The following is a 13,732-nucleotide window of genomic DNA, read 5'->3' on the forward strand; positions in this document are numbered from 1 at the left end:
GCATTCCTCCTTCTCAAATTTTTATAATTATAGTCATCATCAGAAAGAAGGTTTGAAAAATTCACCAACTACAGGGAAACAGAAAAACATTCTCTGGAGAGCTCAATGCCCACATAACAACCTTGGTGAATTTGGTATTTTAATTAGCAGAAAATTCTAAACATTTTAGCTGTGCAACTGCATAATGGAAGGAAACTCAAATGATGCACCATTGCTTTTCCAAGCATACATTTACCTTGAGTACTGCCTACTGCATTCAGAGCCTTAACATAATGATATCTGCAAGGCTCTGCTCAGCATCAACATTACAGCCCACATCTATGCTGACAGCAGTTTTGATCAAATTCATGTCAATACTAAATCAGTTTCGTTTGGAAGAGCAGTTGCACAGGAAGGTAAAATGCTTTAATAGGACATAGTTCCCAGTCTCACTTTTTTCCTCCCAATATAAGTAAATAGGAGAAATCAAACTGAAAGCTAGAGAAAGAGCTATACTACACAGTAAATGCTTGCTTTTGTTTTGGATACTATAGCCTAGGGATGATAAAGCTCCTTTCCTTTGAGCAGTGAAACTGGTCAGAACTTCAGACATTTTAAACAAAAACTGTTAAGAGAAAACTAATTCCTCATGAGGATGAAGTGACACAGAGTGCTGATCAAAATCAGAAACGCCTTCTCCTTCCTGGCTGTGGCACTAATGGATGGTGATGTGTTTCTAAGCAAGGCAGAAGAAGCTTATGAAGCCTTCTTGGCTGAACTTTCAAGTCTAGATTAAAGGTCTATGAACAACATTATCCAGAAAGAATTTAATTTGGTTGGCTTTTCTCTAACCAAAGATCATGTTTGTGATTTAAGTTTGTGTAAGGGAAATGCTGACAGTAACACCTATATTACAGTATCACAGTTCAAAACATTTTACTTAGGTCAGGCTGATGAGGAATATCACAATTAAAGTTTTGACTTTTAATTTCAATTCTGTGATGAGTATAATAAAAACAGCAGACTAAATCTGTTAAAAAACCTTACCACAGAAATTAATTTTTTTAAGTACATTAAGTACACAAACAGAAGAACAGCTTAATATATCCAAACTTGAGATTTTTGCTACCGCTTCCTGCTCCACCATTAGCTAACTCCTTTTCAGTTGTGCTTGCAGTTTACCTTTTGACATGAAACGCTTTTGCCTTACCTAATATGCATTTAAGACTGGTCACTACCTCACTTTCTTCATGCAAATAACAGCCCCTCAAAAATGAAACTTTACCAATGTAACTATTTGGTTATGGATAGTGGCATAGTTGTAGTTCTGATTGAAGAAGGCTTCTTTACTTTTCTACTCATGTAGATACAAAATGGGAAAGGCTCCTACAATTTTATGTAGTACATTACATTTCTGGAGTTTGGACTGATAGTTGTTGCACAGGCATGTGCTGGACAAACACTTAACAAAGGTGAAATCTGAAACATCTTGCTATTCCAAACACAAGCTTGCTTTTTCAACAGTGAAAGAGGCTCCAATTTCTTGTGTTTAATTGTGTGTTTAGAGCAAAGGCATCTACTTCAGAAACTGCTGAAGCAGGGCCCCTGTCGCTGTCCTCCTCAGGGCAAGGCACATGCCCAGCTCTGTGCCAAAGGCTGCTTCCTCCTCTTGAGGCTCGACTTCATAAAACAAACACAACTTCCTGAGAAAACACGAGACGACTCTCTTTGTCAAGTATCTGTGGTTTTGATCTGCCATGTGTCAGTGGGCCACCTTTACACTGTAAAAACCAACCTCAGTACGTTTACACAAATACTTTTCATTAGCAGTTCTGTTTTAAAGATGGGCTTATATCCAGGAATATACCCGAATCCTATTCGGGTATGAACTGCAGAGACGCTGAGCAGAAGCAAAGGTCCCTGGAAGGTCTTCCAGGCCTGTGCTGATGTGTCACAAACTCATCCCAGCGCCAGCCCCCGACTCCGCGGCCCGGAGGGGCCGCCCTGCCCCCGGCACCAGGCCTCGCTCGTCCTGGCCGGACGTGGAACATCTCCCAAGCATCCATCCCCATTATCCACAGGCAGCGATTACTCGTGACTCAGAGGATTTGGGGCTGGCTTGTTTGTGCGGCCCCGCGCCAACTCCGGAGTTCCCGGCAACGCACATCTGCGGGAGAGCCAGCCCAGGGCAGCTGGGCCGAATCCCAGAACCCCGGCCGCAGTTTTGAGGACTTCCCAGAGGAGATTTCCATCCACCCCCACAAATAATAAATAAATAAATTAACAACATACAAAAAAAATCCCAAACAAACAAAAAACAAACAAAAAAAACCCCGGAGCGAATTCTGGAGCAGTCGAGCTCGAAGGAGGAGCCGGGGCTGGGGCAAGAAGGGAAGTACGGGGCCACCAGCCGGCCGTGGCGGCGGCCCCGAGAGGCAGCAGGGACCCCGCCGAGGCCGGCCGGGAGAAAGGCCGCTTTGTTCCCCCTCCCCCGCGGCCGGAGGCGGACGGGCGGCGTCACTGCCCGGTACCTACCGCAGCAGGAGACGACGAGGAGCAGGAGTTGCGCTGACCTCCAAGCCGGGGAGCCCTCTGCGCTCCCCCAAGGGGCCATAACACCCGCCCGCGGGGAGGCGGCGCGGAGCCGGAGCTGCCACCGTCGCGCCCCCGACACGGAGCCGGAGCTGCCGCCGCCGCAGGAGGGCCCGGCGGGGCCTCGCCCCCTCGCCCGCCGGAGCCGCCGCCTCGGGGAGCGCTAGCGGCCCGCACGCCTCGGCCGCCCGCCCGCCTGCCGAGCCATGAGCCGCCGCCGGCCTCGGCCTCCCTCCCCGCGCGCCGCTTCCTCCTCCCGGCTGGGCTCCGCCGCGGCTGCGCACTGCCGGCACGAGCGCGTGGAGCCGCTCCCGGCAGCCGCGGGCCGGGCGGGGCGGAGCGGCGGCCCCAGACGCCGGGGCGGGCCGGGCCGTGCGCTCGGCGCGGCACCGCCCCGCCGCCTCCTGCGGCTCCTCCTCCGGCTCCTCCTCCTCCCCTCCCACTCCGGCGCCGTCGGCTCCGCCGAGGTTTGGCCCGCCCCGTCCCAGCGAGGGGCCGGCGCCGCCGGGGAGGCTGGGGCTACGTCTGGAGGAGCTGAGCAGCCCCGGCCCACAGGACGGCCCAGTGGTGTTTGAGTGCGCCGCTCTCCGCCCTGAGTAAAACTGCCTGGATCCAAACGCAGTCTGTAAAGCACAGGGGTGCGCTGGCAGCTGGCGGCTGCTGTGCTTCTGACCTCCACATCTGCAGTTCAACAGTGAGACCGAAAAATTAGAGACCGTGGGAGCACAAAAAGCACAACTGCTGTACATGCGAAATTACGGACCTCATAGAAACTCCTTGTGACCCTTTCTGTTCGATGACAATTGCTTGTTTTCCTTCTGCATAGTTACCTCTTGTCAAAACCAAGTGGGATTCACAGCGCAATTTTGATATTTCACTTTAATTTTGCCGTGCCTGTTGCAGACCATGAGAAGTGTTTATTGACCATGTTTGACTAGAACCATTTCTTTGGAATAACAAAGTATTGCCATTCCTGAGAAAAGCAAAACTTATTTTGGTAAGGCCTTACAGCTACCTCTTGAAAGCAGACATGTTGAGTCAGACCAGAATTCTTGCTCCACAAATCGTTATTGCTATGGAGAGTGCTCTATGCTATTTCTTCTCATTCATCTCAGTTTTTCATAGAATCATTAAATCATTTTGGTTGGAAAACACCCTTAAAATGATTGAGTTCAACTGCAAATATAACATTGCCAAGTCTACTACTAAACCACATCCCCACATGCCACATCTACATATCCTTTAAATACCTCCAGGAATGGTGAGTCAACTGCTTGCCTGTTACAATGCTTGACAACCCTTTTTGTGAAGAAATGTTTCCTAATATCCAATAACTTTTTCTGTCAAGACTTGATTGTTCTGTGATTTCTCCTGCATTTGTTTCCAAATCGATATCTATTTGGGAAGGAAGAGAAATATATTGGGGTGGTGTCTCATTTGAAAGGGAAAATATGTTTATTTAAGGGTGAGCTTTGGGATGAAGATTCAGTATTAATAATTGTCATGAAACAGGGAAGGGAACCCAGCCAAGCATGAATGCTTTCCAAGTCTGGGAAGTTGTTGTCCAGAAACACCCTGGGGTGGCATCATTGAGTTTAACAATTCTCAGTGGATTAGTCTTCACTACATTGGCCTTTAGTCACAGTTTGAACCTATGAGTGTTCATCTCTCCAAAGCCATGAGTTTGCACACAAAATCAACATTTCATGGAAGAAGAATACTCAACCTGTAGTTTTATACAAATATGTAAAGCATTCACAGCAGCTTGGCCAACAATCTTTTAGGTTTCATTCTTCTCACAAGTCTAACTTCTTCAGTGAAACCTCAGGTGGTCTTTTTTATCCCATTCCTGTATTTTTTTTTTAATTATTAACAATGGGGCACTGAAGGAGTGCTCAGGATGTCTGGTCTGTAGCTTCTGAGAGAAACATTACTGCTTTTATGAACAGACACCACACAAAACCTATGAACACACAGGGACTTCTAACCCTCAAACATAGTTATAGCTGAAACTGGGAGGTGTGATATGATTCTGTTCCCATAGATTTTAGTTGCGTAACAAAGAAGACAACACTAATTATCTCTTAAGATTAAATGCAATTCCATACAACTCAAATATCTCTGTTGGCAAGACTACTTTTAACTTACTGCACAAACAAGTGGCTACCCTTTACCATGTACCCAAGTTGATCATTCATGACAGGGAGCAGAGCATCTACCCCTGGCATCAGGGGCTTAATTCCAACAGCCTTCTTAAATATGCAGAGTGAAGACTGCTATGCAAGAGAGTCTTGCCTCAGTACTAAATGAGCTTGGCAAACCAATGGTGAGATACCAAAGGGATGATCTAAAGAAAAAGAACAACTGCAGGAAGCCATTTTCCTGCATATGAAATGAGCCAGATCTTCTAAGTCCAGGGAAGAAAATGTGTTAGTAGTCCAGATAAAACACTCAGGATGTCAAGCAACATTTACTCACATAACACCCTTAGTAGGTCCATCAGATCTACAAACTTCTTTCCTAGCCAAATAAAAAGTCTTATTCATTTTTGGCATTTTTTTGCTACTCCTTTTGGTCTCTGCTGAGAGCTTTCTTAATCTCTTTGATGTTTTGGGAGAATATTTTTACTCCTATGCCTGAAAAGTATGTTGTAAATCACAGTCATAACTTTATGTACATGAAATTCTAATCATGACTGCATTTTTTGTTTGGATTTTTTTTTCTGTACTGTTATCTGAAGATGACTAATAGAAGTTTATTACTGGGAATAATTTTAAACTGGCACAGATGTTGACAGCATCTTTCTTTCGTATTTGAAGGCAGGTGAAGATTAAACAAAGCACACATGCTTCACCTTGAACCAAATCAAGATTGCTGTTACAGGCAGTTCTTCTTCTGTCTGATGCTTTAGGTTGGCACATGAAGTTACTGAGGCAGCTTCAGCAAGAATTATCAGGCACCCACTGACAATATCAGCATATGATTTTTTTCTGCCTGTACTTTTCTTTGGAACATTATTATGTTTTTACTGATGATTTGAGTGCAGTCACTTCAGTTTCATTTTACTTCCCGATAAAAGCACATCCTTTTTGCCATCCTTGCTCTTCTTTTTTTCCCCTTTTCCTCATCAGTTTTCCCAGTTCAGACTACGGTGTTAGCTGCTGCGTCCCCCCTTGAATCCACGGGGATAGAACCCCTGTGGGGCCCAGCCAGCTGGGCAGTGGGGCGAGGCAAGCAGAGGGAAGGAACTTCTCCTTGGATCCCAGGGGGCTTGGAGAAGCTCCCACGTGAGTCCAAAGATGAGCTGGTCCCACAAGCAAAGGAAAGAGGCACTCTCCCTCAGGATTAGTTCCAAAGTTTAATGAGGGCCACATCTGACCTCAAAGGGCACCCAAAGCAAGAGAGAGGGTCACCTGGCCCAGAGCAGCCAATATAGGGGGGCAGGGAAAACCGAACAGCCAACGGGGGAAGGACATGGGAGCGGCTCTCAGGGGGTGAGGCCTCAGAGTGACCACTGAGAGGGGGTCGGGGAGGAGTCCCAGCCAGGGTCCAGTTACCTGGTGACCCTGGGGGAAGGGTCTGGACAAAGGGGAAGGGTCACCAGGTGATGGACACATCACCTGGCAGGATACAGGCAGATGGGTTGGAGTTTGGTGGACATACAGCTACTGATGGGAAAGCTGGGATGAACAAACAGGTACAAAGAGGGGATATGGAGGGACAAACCATTATGGGGGGGATATACAGTGCAAACACAACTCTACAGTTAGCAAATGCCACCCACAGATTTAACAGCAGTTTTATGCCCCATTGTGAAACTACTCCACATTTAATTTCTTTCTCTCTACTCCTGCTCTGTCTGTGCAAAATGAATGCACAGAAGATCTTACAGTGTCTCCCTGATGCCAAGACCTCGTTGGAACTCTCAGCACCATTTTAATAAAAAGTGATAATGAGGACAATTTAAGATGTTGACTAGATGTCAGCTAAATAAAGAAATAGTATTCTTCTTTTGCCAATCACATTATTTTCTGTCCCATAATTTCCCTTTACATGAAGTCATAAGAAATATTGCTATAACAGTACTAATATTTAACTTTTTGGTGAGCCACTTTACCACATCTGAATTTACTTGAATTTACTTCTGTTTTTTGCAGAAGTTTATCATAAGAGGGACAGCAATGGAATTTGAAATATTCTTATTAGTATTTTAAAAACCAACTATTTATAAACATAGCTAATAGGCAGCAGAGGAAGTAAATTTCTCTTCTAGACTTATGTTTATTTTGCAGCCCAACATATGAACACTGGGACAAAAGTTATTTGCGCTAACTATTCAGTAATTTATTTTTTCTAACAAACAGTGGTTTGCACAGCAGTTGTCTAAAGGGTGCTACTAAATTACATTTTTATACGACGTTAATTTTAACACTAGACCACAGCTACCTTGAATCTAAAGTACCCTATATAACTTCACTGTAAAAAGATGAAAGACAGTGGAAGATGTCAGAAATGTCTGGAGCAAGGCCATTGTGCTAAAAATATATCGCATACATCAGAATCTGCTTACAGTGTGCTGGTGTACATATTCATATTGCTCTTTCATACTGAAGGAAGTATATCAAATGTGTTAAGTCATCATTTATTTCCCTGGTATTTATTATTAGTATCACTGCGCAGTCTAGAGGTCAGTCAAGAGCAGGGTCCCATTTTGCTAAGGACTCTACAAACACAGGACGTGCTGTACATTTAGCAGTGAAAATAGTCCAAATATAGTTTGGCTAACAGCAAATGAAGTGTTCCTGTAGAGAGTGACGGTGTAGCTGCATCCTTGTAGCTTGCATCCACCCAAACTAATTTTGTAGGGCACATTAGTTTAAGCACTTATACTCCACTACCTGCTTCTGGGGTTCATGTTTGTTTCTTCAAACCACTGCAGACCACTTGGAGTAAATCACTGCTCTTTTTTCATGCTTTCTGGACTGAGGACTTATTTGTAGACAGTTTGTAATCTCTTTGCCTAGGAGCTAAACAAAGTAACTGTATCCCTTAGAAGAAAGGGATTTTTGTACAAAGAAGTTTTAAGAACTGTCTAGAAAATTTCTTACTTCAGTTAAAAGTACTTCATGTCCCGGTTTTCTTTGCTCATCATCCAAATCTGGACTGTCTTACATGTATCAGATATTATGCTTTAAATATTTTTACAATTTGTTTACATTCAACTGACTCTACAGAATAAATCATGAGTTGTAGTCATAAGCTCTGTAGTTTCTCTGACAGTAATAGCACTTCTGTCATATGCTGCATGAATTGCAGTTGCCTAATTTTGCAGTTTTAAACAGTTCTGGAAATGTTGCCCAAGCTTATTCATTTATTGAAGTACATAGCTGTTCATGAAAGGAACAATCAAACAGAAGTACCATCAATTTGGAATAAGCCATGTGACAAAGTTTGACCTAATTCAGCCTGCAATTACACCACATAACTTACTGCTTAGATAAGTACAACGTGGTAACACCACCAGTATTACAACTGCTTTTATTCATTCCTTATTGTTAAGTAAAAGCAGCTTAACTCTTACTGTGGCAATGTGGACCTAGATGACAGGCAAAGATCAACAAGTGTGGTGATATCTTCGTTCTTCTGCCTGCTTCCTTAGTAACAGCCCCAGAAGTGCTTTAAGAACCATTATATTAGCATTATTTTACTACAAAATTTCCAGTGCATTTGATAAACATCAGGGGTTATCTCAAGTGGTTGAGTAGTATCAGAAGACAGGAGATTATCAGAGTCTATAGTTGCATTGCATCTCAGAAGAAGATTTAGTCTTTCACTCCAGAAAGACTCCTCTTAGAGACCTAAGGCTGCTTTTTCCAGCCATTCTCACACCTTTGGATTTATTTTCTCAGGATTAAGGAACCAGATCTGCTTGTTGATACCTGGAGAAACTTCCATCACTGAAATCTCTGTTTGATTTTTACACATTACTGAGTAAAACATAAGGAAGGCCTGAGTTTAAAGTCCAGTAAAAACAATGTATTTATAGCTGAATATATTTGTATAAAGATTTCAAGTATCTTTTAACAATTATCCAATCACAGAAGGAGCTCAGCTGTTCAGCTGATCAATGGATATAATTAAGAACAAACTATTATTTTAATTTTGGAACAAACCCAAAGACCAAAAGAAAGAGAAAGTCAAAAAATCCTGAATATGCAGAAAACCCCAAAAACAAACAAACAAACAAACAAAAACCACAAAAAAAAAAAAAAAAAGGAAAGAAAAATCCAAGACAAATGACTTTATGAATGCAAGAAAACCCAAAAAATCTCATCAATACTAACAGAATATTTCATGAGCAGTTTTCAAAACCTAAGAAGCTAATTAGTTAGTATGGAAAGAACTATTAAAAAGCTGACAAGTTGTGGTTTTTTGAGGAGTTTTATTTCAATTTTTAAATTAGATTTATTTTTTCTTACATACAATTTTTGAAGCAATTATCTTTTCAAGCTCTATACTGACACTGGTAATATTCTTGATTTTTAATTAGATTAAATTAGAACCTCCTTTATCTGTCCTGCACATGCAGATTATGTCTCCACTGGCCATTAAAGCAGAAACAGCACAAAGTCTGTAGTGAACTATCTAAAGTGCAGCAGTTTAAAGTTACTGACTTTATTAAAGTTTGAAGAAGCACAATACATTGTAGTTTTATAGCAGTAATCATGTTCTGCATGTTGATAAATCTGGAAGAAAGGGCAACAAGTGTAATATTATCATATTTTGCCCAAATAGATTTTTCAATATTGTTGAGTGCAGTTAGTATTTAGTCACAGTTCCAGATCATCTGTTTCAACTGTGCACCCATAAGCTCCAAGTGGAAGACTTTGAGTCTGAGGGAAGGATCCCAGACACAGGAGTCCTCAGCAAAAGAAAGCTGTGAACCTGTTGCAGTGTGTCCAGAGGATGACCATGAAGATGATCCAAGGGCTGGAGCACCTCTCGTATGAAGACAGGCTGGCAGAAGTAAGGGTGTTCAGCCTGGAAAAGAGAAGGGTTCAAGGAGACCTTAGAGCAACCTTTCAGTAGCTAAAGGGGGCTTTTAAAAAAAAGAGGGAGGCCTTTTTACATAGAACAAGGAAGAATCTATCTAAACTGAAAGAGGGCAGGTTTACATTAGGTATTAGGAAGAAATTCTTTATTATGAGGATGGTGAGGCACTGGAACCATTTGCCCAGAGAAATTGGATCTGGAAATGTTCAAGTCCAGATTGGATGGTGCTTTTAGCAACCTGGTGGAAGGTGTCCTTGCCCATGGCAAGGGGCTTGATGGGAACTTGATGATCTTTCAGGTCCCTTCCAACCCAACCTGATTCTATGATGATTCAGGGATTTAATCCAGTCTCTTTCCTTAGTGGATGCCAGAACAATTCTCCAGGACCAAGAATGAAGTGGTTTGTTTTTCTTACATGATGGCAGTTGAAATAATACTGTTTTTAAATTATTATCAAATTTTGTTTGGCTTAGCCATATCTAATGCCCTTTTGTTGATGTGGTTTGCAATTTGGAGAAAATCATGGGTCTAAACTTGTAGAGATGGTAATGAGCACTCTGTAGGATAACTGCTAACTTCAAAGGGAGTAACCCCTAGAAGAGCCAGATATTCAGAGTAGGATTACATTACTTCAGTCTTACTCATCCTTTCTATTGTTCCAATCAGTGGAAACTATCCTTCAAAGTCATAATTTCAGTCTTAAGGCATGACTGAACTGGATTTGACAAGAGGAACTACAGTCTTAAGTCCAAAAGCAATGGTATCTCTTAGGTTCATTAGAACTGGGAGTCAGATAATCTAACTATAGTAAGACCTTAAGATAAGCAACAGGATAGCCAGGGTTAGATGAGAGGGTCTTCTAAGAGGTTCTCTCAAGCTGTTAAATAGAGGTGGAGCAACTGACAGCTACTGGCTTGAGCTAAAACATTCCAAGGAGTACCACACTTTTCTGCCTAAACTTAGGAACATGACAGTTATTCTGTCAAAAGTCCAAATTTACAGCAGACACACATCTGTGTGTGTGTGTGTATGTATTACATTAAAATACACTGTTCCACCTTCCATTCTTACTTAGGTACTTTAACTTAATGGTACATATTTCAAAAAATCCTAGGAGTCATTCTAGTTCTCACCTTCCCTTGCCCCAAATTACATGGTGATTAAAAAATTGCAAGGCTCTCAATAAGACTTTGCATATGACTTGACGCATAAAACTTGGTGATGCAGTAAAGCTAAGACATAAACCATGTGCTAATATATTAAGACTGCCAGGGATTCACAAAGCTCTGGATGTCCGCAAGATGAACACAAACGTTTTAGTTCAGAAGTGTGTACTAAATATGCATGCAAATTAGAACTCAAAGCAAATTTAATTTTGTAGTTTGTTTCCATTTACAAAGGTATTTTATGGACCATTCCAGTCTACTCTGACAAATCACCTTTATTTGAAATCCCATACTCAAACTTTTCCTTATTTGTAAAAGAAAACCTGTATTAAACAGACCATAAGACAGAAGACCTTGAAGATGTACTTTAGTATATTCAAGTGTTATAAATGAAACAGTATTTTAATTGGACTTTGTGGTAGGGTGATATCCTGTAGTGAAGAAAGATGTATTACATTTTTGTTTTAGCATTTCCACATCTTTTAACTAAAATAAAAGAAAATGTGAAAGGAAGATTAAGATCATGACATTCATATTCTGTCACCTATTCTTCAGAGAACATATCAACAGTGCATTTTACATCTAGTCATTAGAGCTACAGGAGTAAATTAAAGCCTGAGTGCCTAAATCCCATTTGCATCTTTCAATGCATCTCCCATGAGTGACAGTGGGAGATTCACAGCAGAAGAGATGTCCTAATATTCCCTATTTCCCTGTAGCTACAGATATCAGTGGGTTACAATTAGAATGATAATTTGGAGGAGCATTTCAATACACCAAAAATACATTTAGTACTAGACTGAGATGTTTTACATTTTAGTTCTTCACTGTGCCAGGCAATTTGGCACTTCATTTTTCCCTTTTAAGCTTTAGTCCTGCTATGTTAAGTTGCTCATTTATTGACATGATTTTTTAAAATATATTCCTGTTAGGCTTTTACAATAACAGTGAAATATTTTCATGGCTATATTGAGAGACTTTTGAGTTAGGGGCTGTATCATGAACTGCATAAATTACCATTGTTCCCCAAGTGAATGAAACTCCACTAATATCAGATTTGCCTGAAATCACTCTTGGATCAAGCTTCCGATTTTCTATTTGTGAAAAATTCAAGCATTTGATCAAGTTTCACTTGTCTGCAAACAGACATCTGGCTTTTTTTCCCCACTGGAAAAAAGTGATAGGGGATAATAAATAAAGGCTTTTGTTTGTTTGCTACAGAACAGCTGCTCCTAATCTACCTTGGACTCACACTGGTATTGCAGTATCAAGGAGGATGTAAGCAGACAAACAAGAGGACAGTGAGAGGCTGAAGGGCAGATTTTCAACACCAGAAAATCCAGTAGTAGCAGATTCAGATGCAATTTAATGCAATATCAATGTAGTTTACTGCAGTCATTTATTACGTTGTCCTTTATCTCCAAATATGCAGAATAGTTTACTACTGAGCCTGCATAATTGCATTGTAAGAGATATCTAGGACTCCTGGAAATGCTGGCAGCAGGGATAGTTTTCATGAGAACTAGCATGTGAGGCTCTTAAAATTCCGAAAGACATTTTATTTTTCACAGTTACTTGTTTATTCATGACTGTCCAGGTCCAAAGGGTAAAGATACAGGCTCTGTCAGCACTAAACCCTCTATCACTGTCCTTGATGCTGGCCTGTGTCACAGAAAACCAGCTAGCTGACACTGCTGCACCCATCTCTCATTTTACTTCCCTGCATGCCCTCCTCCCCCTCCTTATTCATCACAGATCTAGAGCTGGAAAGATAAAAACTGAGGGGAAGCCAGTATTTCCTCACACTTAATCTGTGTGTCCAGAGACAGTATACACTCTGGCCATGCTGTTAATCTCTACATGCCCTGAACAGATACAGCTTTCTAGAGAAGCTTCTGTAGACACCAAGGAGAAGATAAAACTCCCTTGATTGCTTCCTTGGAAGTCTTCAACTTTCTAGCCTGAATGTGGACATGAAGTGCAGGAACAAATCCTGGCAATTTCTTCTGTAGGAGGAGATAAAATCTGATGAAAAGAGGGGCAGAACTGTAATACTTCATTCCAGCAATCTGAGCCATCAAGAAACCTATCAAGACAACCTGCCATTCAGCTGCTGTTGGGCTGTTTGCAGTCAACATGCTGGCTTTTCCTGACCAGGGCCATAGAGACATGGCACTTGCTGCTCGAAGGACAAAGGAAAGGTCACTGAAAGTTTCACATATTGTTGCAAATTTTCTGTAGACTCTTAGTTACTCATTTCCTGCTCTTCTAACTGGTAGTGCAGAGAAGTGGAATTTTCATATTTCAGTTTTCTGGCTCCTTCAGCTGCCCATTAAACAAACCTGTACTAAAGTATCACTTTCAGTACAGACAGTTCTGCATAAAATAATCCAGCCTACCTATAAGATCCACTTAGCTCTGTGACAACTTGTGAAATTTAGGCTTTGCCAGAAAAGAAAAAAAGGAAAGCCAAGAGTAATATAAGATTGGAGTGCTGCTGACAGGACATCTATGGAAGCTGGCACACACCGGCACAAAATCAAGAGATAACACCTTTGCTCCAGTTATCCTCACTGACCATGTAAAAACAAAGATTTTTCTGAGTTGCTAAGGTAAAGAATAAGGTAATACTCTTTTACCTAACATTTTCTTTATACTGGGAAGATTTTGATGGTGGATGTCTTACTGCAAAAATGTACAGTGCCCATAGTTCAAGGATTCTGTTTTTAGTTCTTCTACAGTATGTTTAGGAAAGCACATTGAAAAACTGTCTTTGTAGAATATAATTCATGACATCTATGTCTGGAAATCCAGCAGCCTCTTAGTATAAATCGTTAGTGAAAAGCCTATTCATCTGCCTTTAAAAAAACAAAAGCAAAAGACAGATCCATGAAGTAAAAATTCACAGGGAGTAGACATGCAAAGGTAAAGCCTCTGATACA

The 13,732-nt window shown here is 41.6% G+C and overlaps 1 protein-coding gene across 1 annotated transcript in view; it reads right to left on the reverse strand.

Annotated features, from left to right (window-relative positions):
- LRP12 (LDL receptor related protein 12) overlaps positions 1-2,835 on the reverse strand; it is a 50,568-nt gene extending 47,733 nt beyond the window's left edge. The window contains exon 1 of the mRNA XM_021546567.4: positions 2,515-2,835. Coding sequence (XP_021402242.1) covers positions 2,515-2,593 — 79 coding nt within the window. The 5' untranslated portion in view covers positions 2,594-2,835. The remainder of the gene's footprint in view (positions 1-2,514) is intronic.
- Between the last annotated feature and the right edge of the window lie 10,897 nt (positions 2,836-13,732).

Source organism: Lonchura striata, chromosome 2 (genome assembly GCF_050655825.1).
Source record: "Lonchura striata isolate lonStrDom1 chromosome 2, ASM5065582v1, whole genome shotgun sequence".
NCBI lineage: Eukaryota > Metazoa > Chordata > Aves > Passeriformes > Estrildidae > Lonchura > Lonchura striata.